The 21,202-nt window shown below is 39.8% G+C and overlaps 1 protein-coding gene and 1 pseudogene across 2 annotated transcripts in view; both read left to right on the top strand.

Annotated features, from left to right (window-relative positions):
• Positions 1-7,423, top strand: part of ERLIN1 (ER lipid raft associated 1) — a 39,611-nt gene extending 32,188 nt beyond the window's left edge. Inside the window, exons 9-11 of one of the 2 annotated variants that reach the window (XM_020870589.2) lie at positions 2,622-2,711; positions 3,589-3,668; positions 5,172-7,423. In XM_020870589.2, coding sequence (XP_020726248.1) covers positions 2,622-2,711; positions 3,589-3,668; positions 5,172-5,390 — 389 coding nt within the window. In that variant the 3' untranslated portion in view covers positions 5,391-7,423. The remainder of the gene's footprint in view (positions 1-2,621; positions 2,712-3,588; positions 3,669-5,171) is intronic. The other variant, XM_070470021.1, reaches the window with a different exon arrangement.
• A 12,106-nt stretch (positions 7,424-19,529) lies between these two features.
• Positions 19,530-20,853, top strand: LOC110151213 (synaptojanin-2-binding protein pseudogene; annotated as a pseudogene).
• The last annotated feature ends 349 nt before the right edge of the window (positions 20,854-21,202 follow it).

Below are 21,202 nucleotides of genomic sequence, written 5' to 3'. Positions count from 1 at the left end.
TATCTTTAAAAGTGTTCAGTTTCAGAATTGCATTATTACATCTCTGGAGAATTGGCGCTGTTATGTAATAACCCTCTTTTATAGCCAGACATGCTTGTTGGCTTAAGGTCTATTTTGTCTGATGATGATATAGCTATGACAGATTTTTCTTGGTTAGTTGTTTTCTTGATGTATATTTTCACATCCTTTTACTTTCAACTTTTCTATGTCATTATGTTTTAGGTGTGTCTCTTGTAAACAGCATATAGCTGGATTTTGTTATCTTATCCAATGTGAGAATCTGTCTTTTAACTGGTGAGTTTAGTCTTTTTATATTTATTGTGGTTACTGCTATATTTGGACTTGTTTTTATCATTTAATTTTGTGCCATTTACCATGCTTCCTTTCCCCCCTTTTTTGACTAATATTGAATTGATTATCTTTTCTTTATTCTTTTCCTCCTTTGACTTGATTGGAAGTTTTATATTCTATTCCTTGAATGTATAATTAGGCATTGCCTGTAAAATGCTACAAGCATACCTGACTTGAGAGACTTTAAATTTAATCATTCTTTTCATACTCTTCTTGTATAATACCTTAGGATGCTTTAGCTCTTATCACTGTCCTCCAGTTTTACATATTATTGTTGCCTGATATTTTAGTTTGTGTTTTTTTCATTTCCCCATTATTATCACCAATTCTTAGAGTACAATATTTTATTTTTATTTAAATGTGTAATTTTTTTACTCTCCATTGCTTCTGGCAATTCATTTCTTTTTTCCTGCTAGCTTTTTTTCAGTGAAGGCTGAGAAGTGGAAAACTTACTCAATCTTCCTTGGTCTGAAATAGTTTTACTTCATTCTTGAATGGTAATTTAACCTGTAGTTCTAAGCCCAACTCAGCTTCCTTTTCTATGTCACTTTGGCAGTAACATTTTGGGTATTTTTGGCCTCTTGCCCTCACTTTTAAGAATTTTCTGTCTTGGGGTTGTCTCTAATTTCACTATGATATGTCACTGAGCCAAAAGGTAGAGCATTTTGGTTTCACTGGAGTTGGAGCCCTTTAGAAGGTCTTGGGTTTTATATGGGGATTTCAGTTCTACCATCTCAAGACGTCCTCTCCCAGCCCTGCATGGGCAGTAACCCAAGGCCCTCCCTCTTGTCTGATATCCACTCCCAGGGCTGCTGTCATACAGGCTCCAGCTCTCTCTACTTGTGTCTCTTGAAGAGCTCAGTTACACATTAGGAAACAATTTTGTTCTGTTTTATCTAGCATTTTAAGATGTTGATAGCTGAAGGGTTTCTCGTTAGCCTGCTCCACCAGTTTTCTTAACTAGAGGTCTGGTCATGCTGTTTGTTAGTTTATGCCCATATGTCAGAGAATAGTGTGAAATGGGATTACTGCATCATTTTCCCATGTTAAGACACCATTCTCTGGGTTCTAGCTGCAGGCTCTAGATTCCTCACCTTTTATTTGAATTTTATCGAGTCTCTGCTTATTGCTAAGTTTTTAGCCCAGCTGAACATAGTAGTCTGTTTTAGGATGGTATGATGATAGATTGATTTAATGTTGATGGGGATATAGGGAAGTATGCCCTGGAGTAGTTCGTAAAGGATCCTACCTTTTGGAAAGAAGAAACCACTTCAAAGTGTTCTTTCCATTATGCACTTCCTCCAGAGGCCAAAGAGAAAATATGTTAAAATACTCAACTTCTTTGTCTGAAAAGGAGAATTGAGAATGTCCTTTAAGAATTGTAGTGGTTATACTGAAAGTGTAAAATTAGAGTCTTTCTTCCCTGGTTCTGGATCCTTCGGTTAGACCCGAGAGTTCCTTAGGATGTTTTGTTTTCCCTGCCTGTAATTGCCCGCTGCAGCTACCTTGTTCACTCCCAACACATTTTCACATGCTCAGATGAATTACCCTGCTTTTTCTCTTTTATGTCTATAGCAGTCAGAATACTCCTCTGGTAACCCTTCATCACATCATTTCCCTGATAGTTACTTAACAATTGATCTTGAGTGTATATTAAAGCTAAATTCCTTAGCCTTTCACTCCGAGCAGGGTTCTTTTAGCCCTCTCTGTAGTCTTTTTGTTATCTTCTCTTGTCAGCTGGCTCTTTTATCACCTCTTCACTGTGACTTGCTAATTTGTTTCTTCTTGTTTTCATTACACTTTCTGCCAGGTCCTCTTAAGTTCTATGTATTATTTTCTTTAAGATTTCTTCTAGAAGACCTTCCTTGGCTTATCTTCCATATTCTTTCTTTCTCCTGCCACAATATATAAATGTCCTTTGTTGCCATACACTTGTGTTGCTCTGTTTTTGTTTTGAGTACTTTCATGAAGTATCTTGTTTTCCTCATTAACTTGTGGATCACTGCCATGTAATCCCATGAAGGACTGAAACTGTTACCTTTTATATTCCTCCTTCCCACAAAACAAACACTGTCAAAATAAAACAGTGAAGTAGGAAATAAATTTCCTTTTTTCCCATGAGTTGTTTATAGTTTGGATAGATAAAACAGTGAACAATTAGGCTATTAAGTGTTATATAATTAAATGTAAGCTATGTGCTGCTGTTTTCTAAGTAGCTCCGGAACTAGAGAAATGTTTTTGAAGGCATCTTGTTTTGTATATAATTATAGAAGCAGAGAAGATTGCACAAGTGGCAAAAATTCGGTTTCAGCAGAAGGTGATGGAGAAAGAAACCGAAAAGCGCATTTCTGAAATTGAAGGTACCATAGGGAGAAAAGAAACTCAGACCATCCTGAACTACTTCGCTGTCTCAGGGACTGGGTCTGGGTTATGGTGGGTGGGCCATAGAGAGAATAATCTTGTCTGGAGGAAGTAGCTAGTTTGATATTCTAGACAAATATTTTTTAAATTGCCATCGCATATTTAGTTCTTTGGTTTGTAACTATGGTAAACTCAACCTTTTATTTTCCATCCTTAAATGAGGATTTATTTGTTCTCAGGCAAAGTAATCAGTTTTAAAGAATATACCACCAGTTTCTTTTCTGCCTGTCAACCAAAAAAATAACCAGACAATTAGTTGGGGAAAAAAGAAGCCCCAGTTTTTATCTTCCAGACTCTAATTACACACAGTGAGAAGTCAATGTTCTTAGTTCACAGTCTTAAAGATGAAATATTCAGCCTCTTTTGCTTATATGATGCTGCTTCCGATCATTCTGCATTAACTGATTCTGGATCCAGTTTGAAGGGGATGGAGATAGTGCAATAAATAGAGCCAAGCGCTCATGTCTGAACTTAGTTAAAGCCTAGAGCCTGGGTGGGGTATGAGGCTTTTGGTGATGAGGGGTGGTGGAAAGAAGGTTCAGCTTCAGGTGGAAAATGAAGTGGGTTCAGATGAACTGAGTTATTTAACTTGACATTGTCAAGAGCATCCCCCCTTTGAGAAGGAGTTGTCTGGAGACTGGGGTTTGAAAACTGCTAACACTGTTAACATGCCTTTGAAGTAAAGTAAATGCTTGTCATATCAGGCAGTGGGTAAATGGGCTTCTACTTCAGGTAGAGTCTGAACTCTTGCCCAGAGCTGAGGAAACGGGTTGCACCTTTGCTCTGTTTTAAACACCCTGACTGTTTGCTTACTAGATGCTGCATTCCTGGCCCGAGAGAAGGCGAAAGCAGATGCTGAGTATTATGCCGCACACAAATATGCCACCTCAAACAAGGTGACTGGCTCTCTGTGCCACTGTCCTAGTAATAAGAGTTTGGGTATTTCGTTTCCCTTGTGGGGAGTTCTGACATGATAGAGGTGATTTTATCCGGTGTCAAGAAAGGATGGTTACTATCACACCCTCTAGAATCAGCCATTCACTTCCAAAGGCACATAATGCACATTCTATGAGTAGAGAACTTTGTATGGTTCCTTATATAAGTGAGGAACTAGGAAAAAGGCAAGCAGATATATAAACCCAGGTTAAGTGCCATAAATTCATTCATTTGTACTGCTGCATAAGAGTTCAGTAATCAGGAAAGTTAAAGGTCTTCTCCTGAAATGACAAAAGTGACAGGAGAAGAGTAAAGTTCATTTAAAATTGCCTTCCAGATAAGGTAGCCCTGGTGGGTAGATGCTGAGCTTGTTCAAAGCAGTGTTTCTCATCAGACAGAAATTCTTAGCATTTTGGGGTGAGATACTTTTTCAATGTTGAAGACTTATCTTATACATTGTGATATATTTTGCTTTGCTGGCCCATTCCTACTAAACTATCAGTTTTGCTCACCAATTATTTTAACAACACACACACACACATATTTCCAGACAGACAGACAGACACACACACACACACACACACACACACACACACACACTCTTCCAGATAGCCCTAATTGAGTAATGCTTGTTTGTTGGATTTAAAAAATGCTGTAGTCATGAGGAATTTCATATGTGGACCTTGAGAAAGTGTACCTTGAAAAAGGAGGTTGGGTGATGTATGGGTAAACAATTTTTGTATAGAGACTGGGGTGAGTTTAGATCTAGAGAGTACAGACCTGTTAGTAGGATTTATTTAATAAAAAGTCAACTAGAACCCCTAGTATTCTGAGAAGGAAAGAATATGACCAAGGTTTAGAAAGTATTAATTATACAATAGAGTGTAACAGAGAAAAAGTTGAGAAGGAGGTTGCTAAAGTATATGATGCAGTTTGAAGGGTTAGAATCAAGATTTAAAGTATAGACAGGGCTTTAACTTTTTGTCTTTAGAAAGGAACAACATAATCTCTATTCAGAAGAAATTTTAAGATATGATTGATTGTCAGAACAGAGTTGTTAGTACTTTGAAATCCATATAAATTTAGAAAGAAACTTAATATATTGGAGTGGAGGATGCAGCTCTGTAGAAACAGAATAGAATTTGGTCAAGATGAAGGCAAGATGAGAAATTTCAGTTTCCAAACCAGTGATCCAAATCTGTCTTGGGAAGAGCTGTCCAGACCCAAGTATCAAGACTTTGTCATTGAGGTCAGCCTTAGGCTGAAAGGGGCAGTAATTTATGTCATTGTGAAAAATGCTGTTAATGTGATAGTCACACTTCAAAATGAGAGAGGGTCATTGGTAATAATTCAGAGTTGAGTGACATTCAGGAAAGCAATCAGGAAAATCTGTGTTAGGAAAGAGAGAGATGAATATTGCACCAACGTGTCCTGATGCCTGTGCTCTTGTTTGCCTCTCACAGCACAAATTGACCCCGGAATATCTGGAGCTCAGAAGGTACCAGGCCATTGCTTCTAACAGTAAGATCTACTTTGGCAACAGCATCCCTAGCATGTTCGTGGACTCTTCTTGTGCTTTGTATTCAGATGTTAGGACTGGAAGAAAAGGTTCTCTCCCCTCTAAGGAGGCTCTTGAACCCTCTGGAGAGAGCCCCGTCCAAAACAAGGAGAATACAGGTTGATGCAACAGATGGAAATGTTCTCCAGTATCAAGATGTGGCCCAAGGGGTTAAATGGGAACAATGGTTATACAACTCTTCAGATTTACGGAGAACTCATGCTCTGTATTGCCTCTCCTGTGGTCGTCCTGGTTTATCAGCTGATTGCAGGATCGAACTAGCTATCTGCACCCAGATGGTCTTTTCAGCCGCAGTTTTATCAACTATCCTGAATGTGTTCCTTTCTTAACTGGTACTCATGAATGAGAGAAAGTCTGATGCTAAGATACTGCCTGCACTGGAATGTTAAACACTAGATATATAATAAGCTGTGTTTTTCTAAGCTGAGATCTATTGAATAATGTTTACATTGGTCCCTGTGGAAATGTGTGTTCAGCCATTCAGGAGATTGGAGGCCAGAGAGAAGATGGCCAGAATGTGGTAAGTGTAATGAAGACTGATTGCTTCGGGACCCAGGCCCTCTCTTTGGGGTCCAGTCCTGGCATTCATCCCTGTGATTAGCATCTAGTCCACAAAAGTTCTTCAGGAAATGATCTTCCACTTGAGCAACCATTTACTTGATAAGATTCTCACCTGTTTGATTTCCTGTAGTCAAGATGGTGGGCTGCTGGGACGTGCACCATGCCACCCAATCAGAGATTCTTCAGAGAGATTCCTAATCATTAGTTTATTGCTTTAGTAAACTCAGAGATAGAGCTTGGTTTGAAGTTTGGGGTGAGATGAAACCTTTGCTTTGAACCAAAGCTCAAGGGGACATGCATTCTCCTCCATTAGGTGATGGATGTCTGTGTCACTGCCTCAGGCCATATGTGACAAGTTGCCTGGTTTTTAGACAACTCCTTATATGTCACCTCTCAGCTCTGACCAAGAGTGGAACAAAGACTTTAACCAGAAATAGGAGCAGTATCCAGTTCCTAGCTGTTCACTGCACAGTATTGTATCATAACTGCAGGAAGTTTTTATTTTTAAAACTGGATTTGGGGTGCTTTCATTTGCCCCAGTACCTCTGCCTAAAGGTCAAGTCCTGGGGCTGCCATGGTTACTAGCCCACAGATTCTCCTTCTGAAATTGTTCAGGAGTCCACATAGGGTGAAACAAGAAGTAACCTAGAAAGCATCCTTGGTCATCTTTTTCTCCGTCCCCCCTGGCCCAGAGATGCTAAAATCGAAGTTGTTCCCCAGCTTTTACCTCACCTAGGAGATGAGGATTATTCCAGTAACTTCCTAGGCAGCCAGTGGATTTTAATTTCCATGGGAGGCTGGTAAAAGTTAGCCTGTGGCTATGGGAGATCTATTTTCATCTGGACCTTTTTTACCTTAAGTTTTCTGAATCAGTGAGCCCTGTAATTAGGCCAGAATTTATGCAGTTTTAAGACACCTTTTATGTATGCTACATTCAAGCCAGACAGAAAACTCATGGGACCACTTCCAGAAACATTGAAGCTAACTATCAGTCTCATGACAGCCTATGGGTTGTGCCAAACACTTAATATGGGAAAGGAATCCCAGATTCAGGGTCTTTTCCCTAGGCCTTATCCTATAAAGGCATTCGTAATATGAAAAGGATTTTTGTTTTTGCTCATTTAATTATATACATTCTCTTTATGAATGAATTTTGCGTTCTCTAGCCCTCTTTAAAAGGTCTTTGGAACTATATAATAAACTGTCATATATGTTGCTGCATATAAATAATGATTGTTGTGGGAAGTCTGGATCATTGACCTTTGTGCTTTCATTCCTAGAGATGTTTCCTATTCCTATGAGCTAAAAGCTGTTGCCCCAAAGTGGTGGGTGTGGGTTTTCTTACAAGCCACAAGCCCTGGTGGCAGAGTTGAGGAACAGGGAAGTAGCACTGTGAAGTTTTCGAGAAAGGACTTTTGTTTAAACTCTCCATGGAGTGTGCTTCTCTGTGCTCACTGGAGCTCTCAGTCTGTCCCCCATTCAGGGATGTTCCTTTTGGTAATCTTGAAGTCTAAATTTATATGTGAAATGCTACCTTTTTAAAAAAAGACACTAAATAAAATTATTTTACTATCAGTGATTTGTGTTTTTCTCATGTGTCTCCATTCTTCTCTGTTGCTTATCTTGCTCCTCAAACTGTCCTTCCTGTTTCAGCTCAGGAGCCAGTTTATTTATTAGTTTATCTTAGTGTAGACACTCTTCTTACACTCTTCCCAGAAACCTCATGTAAGAATTTTGAAAGCAGGGTTTCCATTCTTTGCTGACTCATGGAATTTAACAAAGGATGTTCCGATTCTTTGTGGGATGCAGCCAGCAGCAGAGAAGGGAAGGGGGAGGATGGAGCATTATGCCCTTCAGGGACAGCCCAAGAGCTGAGGAGGGGAGGCGCATTATTCTGAGGTGAAGGAAAGACAAACTGCATCATAACTTCATGGGATCCACCCCATGCTATCCCACATCTGTGGCTACAGACCACGGAGATTTTATTCAAAATGATTATCCTGTAGGCTTTTGGTAAGTCTTAGAATGAAGTGATTTAGATATAAGTGATTTCCTCTTTCTGTGGGGAAGGAATTTTGTGAATGAGGTGGTGTGGCTTCTCCTTGCCTTGGGATTAGGTCCCAAATGTTTTCATGCAAGGTTTTTTGGGATTTGCTCCCACTGAGCTCTCAGCCCAGGTGTTTGAATGTACCTTCTGTTGCTTTGCATGTATTATTCCATCCACCTGGTCTACTTTTTCTCCCTTATAGCTCCAACCTTACTAACTCCTATAGAGTCTTCGCTTCTTCAGAAAGAGCTCCTGAAACTGCCTGCTCAGGTCAGACCCCACATTGCCCTGTTTTTAACCGCATAACCTCGCGTTACCTGTTCTCACAAATGTTTGACTCTCTGGGTGCAGAGACTGTGGCCACGCTCTTCCCTGGGATAATATCTGTTGCTCATGCCTTGCACAGTGCTTGGCACATATGAGTTGGTCTGTTGCGTTGCTGGAAAGAACAAAAGGATGAGTGTGCAAGGCAGGTAAATGAGTAGTGGGGGAGAAAAGAAGGACACAGAAGTTAGGCTAGAGTGTCCATGTCAGGACTTAGTGTGTAATGATGGAAAATTACATAATATTCCAACTTGTTGATATGTCCTTACGGAGCTTGTCAGTCAGTTGAGCAATATCTGTTTATGCACTTGGAATAGTGATTTGCAGTGTGGTTTGTTGGGATGCAGTACTTCACCCAGCCTTTTGGAGTCAATATATGTTTCTCTCTCTGAGTAGACTGTAAGTTCCTGTGATGGACAGAGAGAACAGTGCTGATACAGGTGTATCAGAAAACTCAGATTGAATTATGTCTTCAGCATCAGTGACCTAAGTGATAGCTGGATTTTAACCTCAACCACAGCCCTCCAGGAACATCTCAGCAAGCTGGGCCAGCTTCTCAGCTTTCCTCTGGTCTATTGTCTTTGTGTAAGCATTTAAAGTTAGTTTATTGTTAATTCATAGCTCACCATCCCCCCCCCCCCCCCCCCCGCCACAAATGCCCATTATTCTATAACTCAGAATGACATTTTACTTATTTTCCTAACCATATTTCTTTGGAATTAGTGCCTTTCATCTTTTTTTCCTATTATCTCCTATCCATTTTTCTATCTTCCATCTGCCATGGGCTGAATGTGTCCCCCTAAAAGTCATGTTGAAGTTCTAATGCCCCATGTGATGGTGTTTGGAGGTGGGACCTTTGAAAGGTAATTAAGTTGTGAAGAGTGATACTCTGTTTATGAATTGGTACCCTTATAAGAAGAGACACGACCGAAGAAGACATACAGATGGCTAACAAACACAGGAAAAGATGCTCAACATCACTTATTATCAGAGAAATGCAAATCAAAACCACAATGAGGTACCATTACACACCAGTCAGGATGGCTGCTATCCAAAAGTCTACAAGCAAAAAATGCTGGAGAGGGTGTGGAGAAAAGGGAACCCTCTTACACTGTTGGTGGGAATGCAAACTAGTACAGCTGCTATGGAGAACAGTGTGATTTCTTAAAAAACTGGAAATAGAACTGCCATATGACCCGGCAATCCCACTTCTGGGCATACACACCGAGGAAATCAGATCTGAAAGAGACATGTGTACCCCAGTGTTCATCACAGCACTGTTTATAATAGCCAGGACATGGAAGCAACCTAGATGCCCATCAACAGACGAACAGATAAGGAAGCTGGGGTACATATGCACAATGGAATATTACTCAGCCATTAAAAAGAATTCATTTGAATCAGTTCTAATGAGGTGGATGAAGCTGGAGCCCATTATACAGAGTGAAGTAAGCCAGAAAGATAAAGAACATTACAGCATACTAACACATATATATGGAATTTAAAAGATGGTAACGATAACCCTATATGCAAAATAGAAAAAGAGACACATGTACAGAACAGACTTTTGGACTCTGTGGGAGAAGGCGAGGGTGGGATGTTTTGAGAGAACAGCATCGAAACATGTATATTATCTAGGGTGAAACAGATCACCAGCCCAGGTTGGATGCATGAGACACGTGCTCAGGGCTGGTGCACTGGGAAGACCCAGAGGGATGGGATGGGGAGGGAGGCGGGAGGGGGGATCGGGATGGGGAACACATGTAAATCCATGGCTGATTCATGTCAATGTATGACAAAAGCCACTACAATATTCTAAAGTAATTAGCCTCGAACTAATAAATGGAAGAAAAAAAAAAGACACAAGAAAGATGTCTTGCTGAAGGCCATCTACAAGGCAGGAAGAGAGCTCTCACCAAACAGCAAATCTGCTGCCACTTTGGTTTTGGACTTCCTGTATCCAGAACTGAGAAATGAATGTTGTTTATTTAAGCCACCAGTTTTGGGTATTTTGTTATAGTGGCGATTAGGGTGATTCAGCAAATTAATAGGCAAGTTGCAATAGTGTGGTAAGTACCATAGCAGGCTGGTCACCCGGATGCAAGGTGAGGGTCAGTACAGCCTGGTGGTTTCTAGGAGGAAATGTCAGATCTGAGCCAAATATTTAAGGATACACAGGAAGCAGCCAGCCAACTGAAGAGAAGGATGATGATGGTGAAATGTGTTCCAGGTAATGGGAGCACCAGATGTTATTTTATTTTAAAATTCAATTCCCTGGGTCCCCAAGCTTCAACAGTGCCATGCATGCAGTTACCATGTTTTACACTGCAGGGTGTCTTCCTCACTTTGGAAGTTGCAGCCATTCTGCACATAACTCAGATATGCACAAGAATTAATATCCTGAGGGATAACCCTCAACCAATGAAGGAGAGGAGCACAAATGGTCAGAGAGGAGGTGACCCCTAAAACCTTTTTGATGGAGACAGCAACCCTGACACAACAAGAGAAACAATGTAAGCTTCAAATAAAATACAGCAAATGTTTGAGTGCCTGGTATGTGCCAGGAAAACTAAATATGTTAAGTATTAGACCAACAATGAACAAAACAGTAGTGAATAAGACATATAATCTTTGTTCTCTTAGAATCAACAGACTCATGGAAAGGTAGATTTTAATCAAAGAATTCCAACTATGATAAGTTTATATAAATGGGGAAAATGTAGTACTAGGAGTATAAAATAGGAGGAGGAGAGTGAGAAAGTGTAGCTAGCCAGTTAAAATTTTTGTTGTTAACAAAAAAAATTTAACAAAATTTTTTATTGGGCGAAGGATCTCTAGACATCTTCTTCAGAGAAGATATTCAGATGGCTAAAATAAGCATGAAAGATTTTTAACATCATTAGTCATTAGGGAAATTATCAAAACCATAATGAGATAGCACTTTATACCCATTACAGTAACTGTAACAAAAAAGACAATAACAAATATTGGCAAAGATGTGGAGAAATTGGAGACCTCATACATTACTAGTAGTAATGTAAACTGGTAGTTATTTTGGAATATGTTTTGACAGTTCCTCAAAATGCTAAACATAGAATTAACCATATGACCCAGCAATTCCACTTCTAGATACCTACCCAGAAGAATCAAAACATGTCCACACAAAGTGAACTGTGTGCTTTAAAAGAGTGAATTGTATGTGATTTATGTCTCAATAAAGCTGTTATTTTTTCTATTAGTTGGAGGCTACTTACTTTACAATATTGTAGTGGGTTTTGCCATACATTGACATGAATCAGGCATGGGTTTACATGTGTTCCCCATCCTGAACCCCCCTCCCCATCCCATCCCTCTGGGTCATCCCAGTGCACCAGCCCCAAGCACTTGTCTCATGCATCCAACCTGGGCTGGCGATCTGTTTCACACTTGATAATATACATGTTTCGATGCTGTTCTCTCAGATCATCCCACCCTCACCTTCTCCCATAGAGTCCAAAATTCTGTTCTATACGTCTGTGACTCTCTTTCTGTCTTGCATATAGGATTATTGTTACCATCTTTCTAAATTCCATATATATGTGTTAGTATACTGTATTGGTGTTTTTCTTTTCTGGCTTACTTCACTCTGTATAATGGGCTCCAGTTCATCCACCTCATTAGAACTGATTCAAATGAATTCTTTTTAATGGCTGAGTAATATTCCATGGTGTATATGTACCACAGCTTCCTTATCCATTTGTCTGCTGATGGGCATCTAGGTTGCTTCCATGTCCTGGCTATTATAAACTGTGCTGTGATGAACATTGGGGTACACATGTCTCTTTCAGATCTGGTTTCCTCGGTGTGTATGCCCAGGAGTGGGATTGCCAGGTCATATGGCAGTTCTATTTCCAGTTTTTTAAGAAATCTCCACACTGTTCTCCATAGCGGCTGTACTAGTTTGCATTCCCACCAACAGTGTAAGAGGGTTCCCTTTTCTCCACACCTTCTCCAGCATTCATTGCTTGTAGACTTTTGGATAGCAGCCATTCTGACTAGCGTATAATGGTACCTCAGTGAGGTTTATATTTGCATTTCTCTGACAATGAGTGATGTTGAGCATCTTTTCATGTGTTTGTTAGCCATCTGTATTTCTTCTTTGGAGAAATGTCTGTTTAGTTCTTTGGCCCATTTTTTGATTGGGTCATTTATTTTTCTGAAATTGAGCTGCCGGAGTTGCTTGTATATTTTTGAGATTAATCCTTTGTCTGTTTCTTCATTTGCTATTATTTTCTCCCATTCTGAGGGCTGTCTTTTCACCTTGCTTATGGTTTCCTTTGTTGTGCAAAAACTTTTAAGTTTAATTAAGTCTCGTTTATTTTTGTAAAGCTGTTATTTTTTTAAATGCTCACATGTGAAGCCTTATAATGTGAAGATGTCAGTTCAAGAATAGACCAGACTAAGAATAGACCAGAGTTTGATACAGGTGTAACATTAGCAAGAGTAGGCGCACCAAAAAGTGACACTGGTAAGGTAGGTGTCAAGAGGAATGTGCTGGGCCTTCTGAGCCTTGTTACATATCAGTGATATTTCCAATGGTTATAAACCTTCCAAGCAAAACATTACAGGATTTGAAATTTAAAGCCCAATAACATTTATATTAGCACCTCAGACTAAGAAATAGGTATAAATCTAACAAAATATGTGTCTGCAAGATCTATATAAGGAAAACACAGAACTTCGATAAATCAATGAAGAGTTGATATAGATGAGGATATTCCATGTTCGTGGATAGGAAGGCGATATTGTCAGCGTGTTACTTCTTCCTAACTTGATCTATAGATTCAATGCAATCTCAGTTAAAATCCCAACAGGTTATTTTATGAATATTGACAATGATTCTAAAGCATATATGGTGGGATTAGTGCGGTGGGCGCGCCTCTGGCCGCCATTTCTCAGCGTTTCCCCGGAGCCGCCCCGGAGCCGCCTCGCGCGGCCCTCTCCCCTCCAGTGGCCTCGAGTGCTCGCCGCCAGTGACAAGATGCTGAGCTTCTTCCGCAGGACGTTCGGGCGCCGCTCGATGCGCAAACAGGCCGAGAAGGACCGGCTCCGTGAGGCCCAGCGCGCGGCCACGCATATCCCTGCGGCCGGGGACGCGCGGGCCGTGATCACCTGCCGGGTGTCCCTTCTGGATGGGACCGACGTTAGCGTGGACTTGCCGCTAATGTGTTGAAAATTCAGATGGCAGCACAAAACAACACCTTCAAGGAGGAATAATAGGCGACTCCATTAACGTTTACTAGCAAGAGGGAACCAGAAGACCGTGGAAGGGCGTGTCCCTCGTTGCTCAGAGGGCCACCGATGTTGGCTGCATGGAGCCGTGGGTTTACCGCCTCACTGAGAAGCATCTGATCTTCTCGTGCCTGATGGGAGACACTGTGTAACCCATTTCCTCTCAAGCTTCAGCGCTGGCTTGGCAGGGGCCCTGGCCTCAAACCCTGCCAGTCTGGTGAGAGCACGCACACTGAACTGGAATCCTTCAGGATGGCAGACACCCTGGTCTCACAGGCGCTCTGCAGTGCTTGCTACAGACATGGGAGAATGAGGGGCTTTTTGTTCTGTGTAAAGGGTTTTGGCTAAGTTGATTGAGACTTGGTCCTTGGAATATTATTTTCTTTGTGACATACAAGCAGTTGAAGGAATTGAATTTGTGACAAGACTGCATGAGACATCCTTCTGAAAATGCTCACTTCTGAAATAGCGACGCTTCCAGTCTTTCCCACTGCTTTGCCCGCCACAGATGCTTAGGTGTCCGCAACAAGTGAGGACTGTGTTAGTGTGAATTGCTGTATCTTGGCCTTGAGTGCTCTGCACCAAACATTTAATGGCATAAACTGTAACGTCCGGACACTAGTTCTTACTATCCAAGTACCCTTCCACATCAAATAAAACATGAAATGCACGTTTCTTGCTAAGGAAAACTTGCATGAATGTCAGGAACTGTGGGTCATTTCCTTTGCAGAGAGTAACTCCTGCATCTCAGATCATAGCGGAGACTCCCTGATGTTCTAAAGAAGCTCATCCAAACCATGGAATAGAGCCTCTGAAAAAGTGTCATTGTTCTGAACTTCTGGGCGGCTTTGGCTTGGTGTCTGCTGAAGAAGTTCACACATAGAGACATGGTATACCTCAGGTATAAACAATGCAGGATATGGATCCCTGGAATGTTGCAGTGCTTTGTAGTTTCTTATTTTGGCAGGGTCTTTCACTTATTAAAGTAAGTGATTTTTAAACCTTTACCACTTGAGGTTTGTGAGGAATTGTTGTGAAAGTGTTAATTTCTAAACTCAGGATGGTATAATATGTTAGCTTGGAAGGTGGCAAAGTCTGTGTTGGTGGGAGATGTTTTTGAGCAAGTTGGGTCCTTAAGTAATGTTCCTAATTTTAGATTTTAGCAAGTTTCTGTTTCCCAGTCTGTAAGATGAGGGTGATAACCTCTACTGATACTGAGAATAAAGTGAAGAAAACTTGACTTGTAGGATAACTGTGTTTACATCATGCTTTCATATAGCCATAATACAAAATAAATGGTCTGGTGTATTGAAGAGAATTATTTTATCATGAGCTGCTTCTGAGTGAGGTTCTTTGATAAAAGCCATGTGAAAGAAAGAGGTTAAAGTTTTATTATGTTTTCCTTAGCAAGAGGTTGCAAGTAAATCAAAGAGTTGATTTTTATAGATTTCCCAGGTTTCACTTTAGTTCTGGTCCTGTTTATTAAAGTATTTCTTGTCTTGGACTTCCTAAGTGGTTTGGATGGAAAATGATTGCTTGAAATTTCAAAAGCGATTTTTCATGTACCTCGAGTTTGAGAAGAGGTATGTAGTGTCTTCCTTCTTGTTTTTCTGAAGACAGGATGTCATTCTGCTTTGCTGTGTTCATCTTATTCTTTTTAAAATAGTGACTTTGAGCTCCCCATGACCTTTACACTTCAAGAAGACATCCCCAGAAAAGGAAATATTTAATATTTACATGGGTACCTTTGTTTCTACCCTTTGAGAGTAACTTAAATACATACTCGCTGGGGCTCTAGGACAGACACTTCTGCAGTAAATGCAGGTTCCCAGTCAGTCGAGTCCCTGGGCTGCTTCCTCCCTAGAAGTGACATAGAAGCCACACAGGTTTTTCTGGGGGATTGGACAATTTTCCTCCCAATCACCTTCACCTTGTCGTCTTTGTTAATGCTGACTTTGAAAACAAGATTTTTGTGAAGCAGAATTTTAGTTCCAAAAGTAAGATATAAGGCACGAAAGGAGGTTGGAGGAGCAGGTGAGTGTTGATTGCTTCAAGACTCAGGTGGAAGTCCAGTCAGTTCTCCCTGACCAGCTCCAAATGTGATGCTGAAGAGCTGAGCCCTTTCAGGCCTCATCCCTTGTAATGAATCATATCTTTACAGAGGAATTTTTTTTTCTTCTTACCAGAACAGTTCCACTGAGCTGGTAATGGTTTTCTATTAGAAAGGCTTTCACTTTTGCGTTCCTTGAGTTTAAAGGATGACTATTTTATGAGATTTTTTTATGAGCCACTCTTTTTTTTCGTTTAATGTAGAAGACATTTTAAGTGTACATATAATCCCTAGGACAGTAGAAGCAAGTTAATTTTGAAGACCATGTAAAGGTTGAATACCATTCAATATTCATTGTATCAGTTTGTTCAAATATGTACATGTTTGTGTGTGTATGTATTTGCTCAGTTGTGTCTGACTCTTTGCGACCCCAGGGATTGTAGCCTGCCAGGTTCCTCTGTCCATGTTCACACCAGAATGAAAAGAAAGCCAAGCCTCATTGTAAAAGCACATTTTTAAGATAAAAATATAGTATTTCTTTAGTGCAGATTTATTAAATACCTTATGGAACAGTCTTGTTTTGATTTTTTTTTTCTTTTTTTGCTGCTTCCTGAAAATGTAATGTAGTTGTTGAAGTTTCTGACCCAAGAAAGAAGTTGAAGAACTGGGAGACTCAGTCCCCTTGTTTCCAGGGCTGTGACTACAAGTCCCTGCCTCCCCCCATTCCCTTGGGCAAATGTGGCAAAGGGAATTTTACCTTTTATAATCAAAATGAAGAAAGTGGATTTTTTTTGTTTGCTTGCGGATTTGTTTAATCATTGATGCTAAGTATTGCCTGATTGAGATATAAAAAAAGTTTCTGTTCTCAGTATTTGTTCATGTGTTGGAAATAGTGTATGTTATATAAAAACTAAAAAAAAAAAATAAAGCATATATGGAAAAGTAGAATAGATAGTGTAGTAGTGAAGAACTAAATTGGAGGTCATGACCTAAGTTCAAGATTTATAAAACTACAGTCATCAAAACAGTGTGTTGTTGACAAAAAAAATAATAGAGACAGGTAGATTAGTGGGACAGAAAGGAGAGTCCAGAAATAGACCCAGATAAATATAGGCAGCCAGTCTTTGTCACAGAACAAAGGCAATGCAATGGAGAAAAAACAGTCTTTACAACAAGTTGTGCTGGAATGACAACATACACATGCAAATATACCACTCTGGTTCAGGACTTTAATAGAGGCAGGGAGTATGTGAGAACTGTCTGTATCTTCTGCTCAATTTTGCTATAAAACTGCTCTAGAAATAAAATCTTAGTAATGAAAGGTCTATTAAAAATCCATGAATTTTAAAAAAAACACCTTTTAAGATTTCTAAGCAGGGAAGTTGATTAGGTAACTTGAAAACTGCCCTTTCTGAACACCTTTACCAGTTCAAAGTTTTCACGCATTTCAAAGTCCATAATTGACCTCATTGTGGAATGTCTGCAAACAAATGTTTGCAAGCAAGTCAGGGTAAGCATCAGTGGACGCTGGTTTCACAGAAGGTGCTGGAAGGACTACGGCAATGTATATGAACATGTTAGTTGCTCAGTTGTGTCTGACTCTGTAACCCCATCGACTGTAGCCTGCCAGGCTCCTCTGTCCATGGAATTCTCAGGCAAGAATACTGGAGTGGGTAGCTGTTCCCTTTTCCAGGGGATCTTGCCAACTCAGGGATCAAACCTGAGTTTCCTACATTGTAGGCAAATTTTTACTATTTGAGCCACCAGCGAAGCCCATGTATATGTATACATGTATGTATATGGGCTCCCCTGGTGGCTCAGCTGGTAAAGAATACACCCGCAATGCAGGAGACCTGGGTTCAGTCCCTGAGTTGGACAGATCCCCTGGAGAAGGGAATAGCTACCCACTCCACTATTCTGGTCTGGAGAATTCCATGGACTGTATAGTCCATGGGGTCACAAAGTGTCCGACAGGACTGAGCGACTTTCACACTTCAAGCTAATTACCTCTAGCTAGGTTCATCATGCCCGAACCTATCACTGACTGTGGCTCCATCCCAGCTTAGTAGCCCCACATCTAATGCATGTATGAGTGCAGCCTAATAACGTTGTTTAATGGAAGCAAATAGTTTGCTATGGAAAAATAGAGTTCTGGAATTAGTGAAAAATAGTAAAGTTGAAACAATTTAATGAATTTTAGTGCTAACTTGGCTCCCACTTCTTTTCTTCAGGTTTTCCTGCATCAGTGCAAAGGTGATACTTTGCTCTTCCACCTGCTTGTTGAGGGCAGATTGCATTTCCCAGAGTGAACCACAACCACATCTTTCACCCCCCCATTCTCTTCTGTAGTGTGACCACCACCACTTCCCATCAAGAAAGGAAACCTAATTCCTGTCCATTTGGATTGGGGTTGGCTTTTGGGAATTACTTGCAATGAATAAAATGGTTCTAATGTTTTCTATAATAAATAGTAGGAAACCGCAATAGATTTTTTTTTAGATTTTGAAAAAGATTTATTATAACAAATTGACCATAAGATAATGTCTAGATTCTGAGACATTGCTATTAATAGTAAGATTTATCTCAAAGAATAAATCAGCAAAAGTAATATCTTAAATGCAAATACAAATGAGAACATTTATCAAATACCAGCTAAGTAATCATTTTATTTATTATGGTAAAATATACATAAAGTACACCATTTTAACATATTTAAAAGTACAGGTCACACCTCCCAGAATATTGGCAATAAAAGCAAAAATAAACAAATGGGACCTAATTAAACTTAAAAGCTTTTGCACAACAAAGGAAACTATAAGCAAAGTGAAAAGACAGCCTTCAGAATGGGAGAAAATAATAGCAAATGAAGAAACAGACAAAAGATTAATCTCAAAAATATACAAGCAACTCCTGCAGTTCAATTCCAGAAAAATAAATGACCCAATCAAAAAATGGGCCAAAGAACTAAACAGACATTTCTCCAAAGAAGAAATACAGATGGCTAACGAACACATGAAAAGATGCTCAACATCACTCATTATCAGAGAAATGCAAATATAAACCTCAATGAGGTACCATTATACGCTAGTCAGAATGGCTGCTATCCAAAAGTCTACAAGCAATGAATGCTGGAGAAGGTGTGGAGAAAAGGGAACCCTCTTACACTGTTGGTGGGAATGCAAACTAGTACAGCCGCTATGGAGAACAGTGTGGAGATTTCTTAAAAAACTGGAAATAGAACTGCCATATGACCTGGCAATCCCACTTCTGGGCATACACACCGAGGAAACCAGATCTGAAAGAGACATGTGTACCCCAATGTTCATTGCAGCACTGTTTATAATAACCTTGTTTTCCCACAAGGAAAGTACCAGATTGGTTCACTGTAGTATTTTATCAAACCTTTTAGGAAAAACAACACAAATCTTTTAATTAAAACTTTAAAAACTCATTTATTAAAAAGAAAAAATGGAACATTTGCCAACTTACTTTATCTGCCTATCATAAATCTGATGTTCACTGTTTATAATAACCAGGACATGGAAGCAACCTAGATGCCCACCAGCAGATGAATGGATAAGAAAGCTGTGGTACATATACATAATGGAATATTACTCAGTCATTAAAAAGAATACATTTGAATCAGTTCTAATGAGGTGGATGAAACTGGAGCCCATTATACAGAGTGAAGTAAGCCAGAAAGAAAAACACCAATACAGTATACTAATGCATATATATGGAATTTGAAAAGATGGTAACGATAACCCCATATGCAAGACAGAAGAAGAGTCACAGATATATAGAACAGACTTCTGGACTCTGTGGGAGAAGGCAGGGGTGGGATGATCAATGAATAGCATTGAAACATGTATATTATCAAGTGTGAAACAGATCGCCAGCCCAGGTTGGATGCATGAGACAAGTGCTCGGGGCTGGTGCACTGGGAAGACCCAGAGGGATGGGATATGGAGGGAGGTGGGAGGAGGGTTCAGGATGGAGAACACATGTAAATCCATGGCTGATTCATGTCAATGTATGGCAAAAACCACTACAATATTGTAAAGTAATTAGCCTCCAACTAATAAATGAAAAAAAAATGTACAGGTCAGTGGCATTAAGCACAATGACAACTTTGTACAATCATCACCATTATCTATTTCTAGAACTTTTAAAAAAATTCGCTATATTAACAAAAATTTTCCCACAAGGCCCTTTAGTAGTTCATGGGCTGGTGAAACCGAAAGTGCAGTGTTGTGGCCACTGCCAGGAGTGATTGTCACCTTCACCTGTGCCAGTCCTCATGAACAGAAGAGTGGATTACTTGGTTACTGAGGAAGAGATCAATCTCACTAGAGGACCATCAGGCCTGGGCTTCAGCATCATCGGTGGGACAGATCAGCAGTCAGCCACGTCAAAGAGAACAGGGCTGTGGCCCTGGATGGGTGGCTGCAGGAGGGTGATAAGATCTGCTCAGTCAACTGCCAAGACCTAAAGAATCTGCTGCACCAGGATGCCATAGATCTTTTCTGTAATGCAGGCTATGCTGTGTCCCTGAGAGTGCAGCACAGGTTACAGGTGCAGAACGGGCCCATAGGACTTCAAAGTGAAGGGGAGCCAAGTGGTATTACCAGAACTGTGGTGCTGGTGCCTTTGTTTACCCTCACCATGGTAGCAATCTGGGTCTTCACGAGATACCAGCAATAACTTTGAAAAACTTGCTTTCTTCCAGTGTTCCCAAAGAAGATGCATTTCTCTCTTTCTCTTACCCTCCTCTCCTGCCAGTCTCCCATAACTTTCTCTCTACATGGCCAGCTCATGATTTAAAGAGACTGCTACCCAATGAGAATCTTGCTATTCAAAATCTCTGAATCCTCATATTCTTATGGGAGAGTAAAGGCATTGTTTGAAGGAAACCTGAAAGAAGGACTTGCCTAGAAAAGAGAGTTATATATTTTACTAGGACCGCCAATAAAAGTTCAGCTACAACCTCAAAAATGGAAAAGATCCAGTCTTCCCATCACCCTGCAGTATTCCTTTTTTTCTTACCTGGCATGCGTCAAAGGTCAGCTGTGATAAGAGGAAAAAAGGATTTTTCTCTTAAAAAAAAAATTTCCCACAAGGAAAGCACCAGATTGATTCACTGTAGTATTTTATCAAACCTTTTAGGAAAAACAACACAAATCTTTTAATTAAAACTTTAAAAACTCATTTATTAAAAAGAAAAAATGGAACATTTGCCAACTTACTTTATCTGCCTATCATAAATCTGATGTTAAAACCAGACAAACACATTACAGAAAATAAAATTGCAAACCAATATTCTACATGTACATAAGTACAAAAATCCATAATAAAGTAATGGCAAATCAAATTTAGAAAATAAAAATGTTTTACTACATCATGAGAAAGAAGAGATGTCCATCCTAGGAATATAAGGTTAGTTTAACACTTTTAGAAACAATCATTATAGATTGAAATAAAAAATTTGGTTAGCTTTTTAAAAATTATTGAAGTATAGTTGCTGTACAATACTATACATTATAGGCATACAATATAGTGATTTGCAAATTTCAAGGGTTACACTTTTTGTAGTTATATTGGCTATATTCTCCATATGTCCTTTTAGTTTATTTTATATCTAATAGTTTGTACCTCTAAATTC

Source organism: Odocoileus virginianus, chromosome 7 (assembly GCF_023699985.2).
Source record: "Odocoileus virginianus isolate 20LAN1187 ecotype Illinois chromosome 7, Ovbor_1.2, whole genome shotgun sequence".
In the NCBI taxonomy this organism is placed as follows: domain Eukaryota; kingdom Metazoa; phylum Chordata; class Mammalia; order Artiodactyla; family Cervidae; genus Odocoileus; species Odocoileus virginianus.
This window is presented reverse-complemented; position numbering and strand designations above follow the sequence as displayed.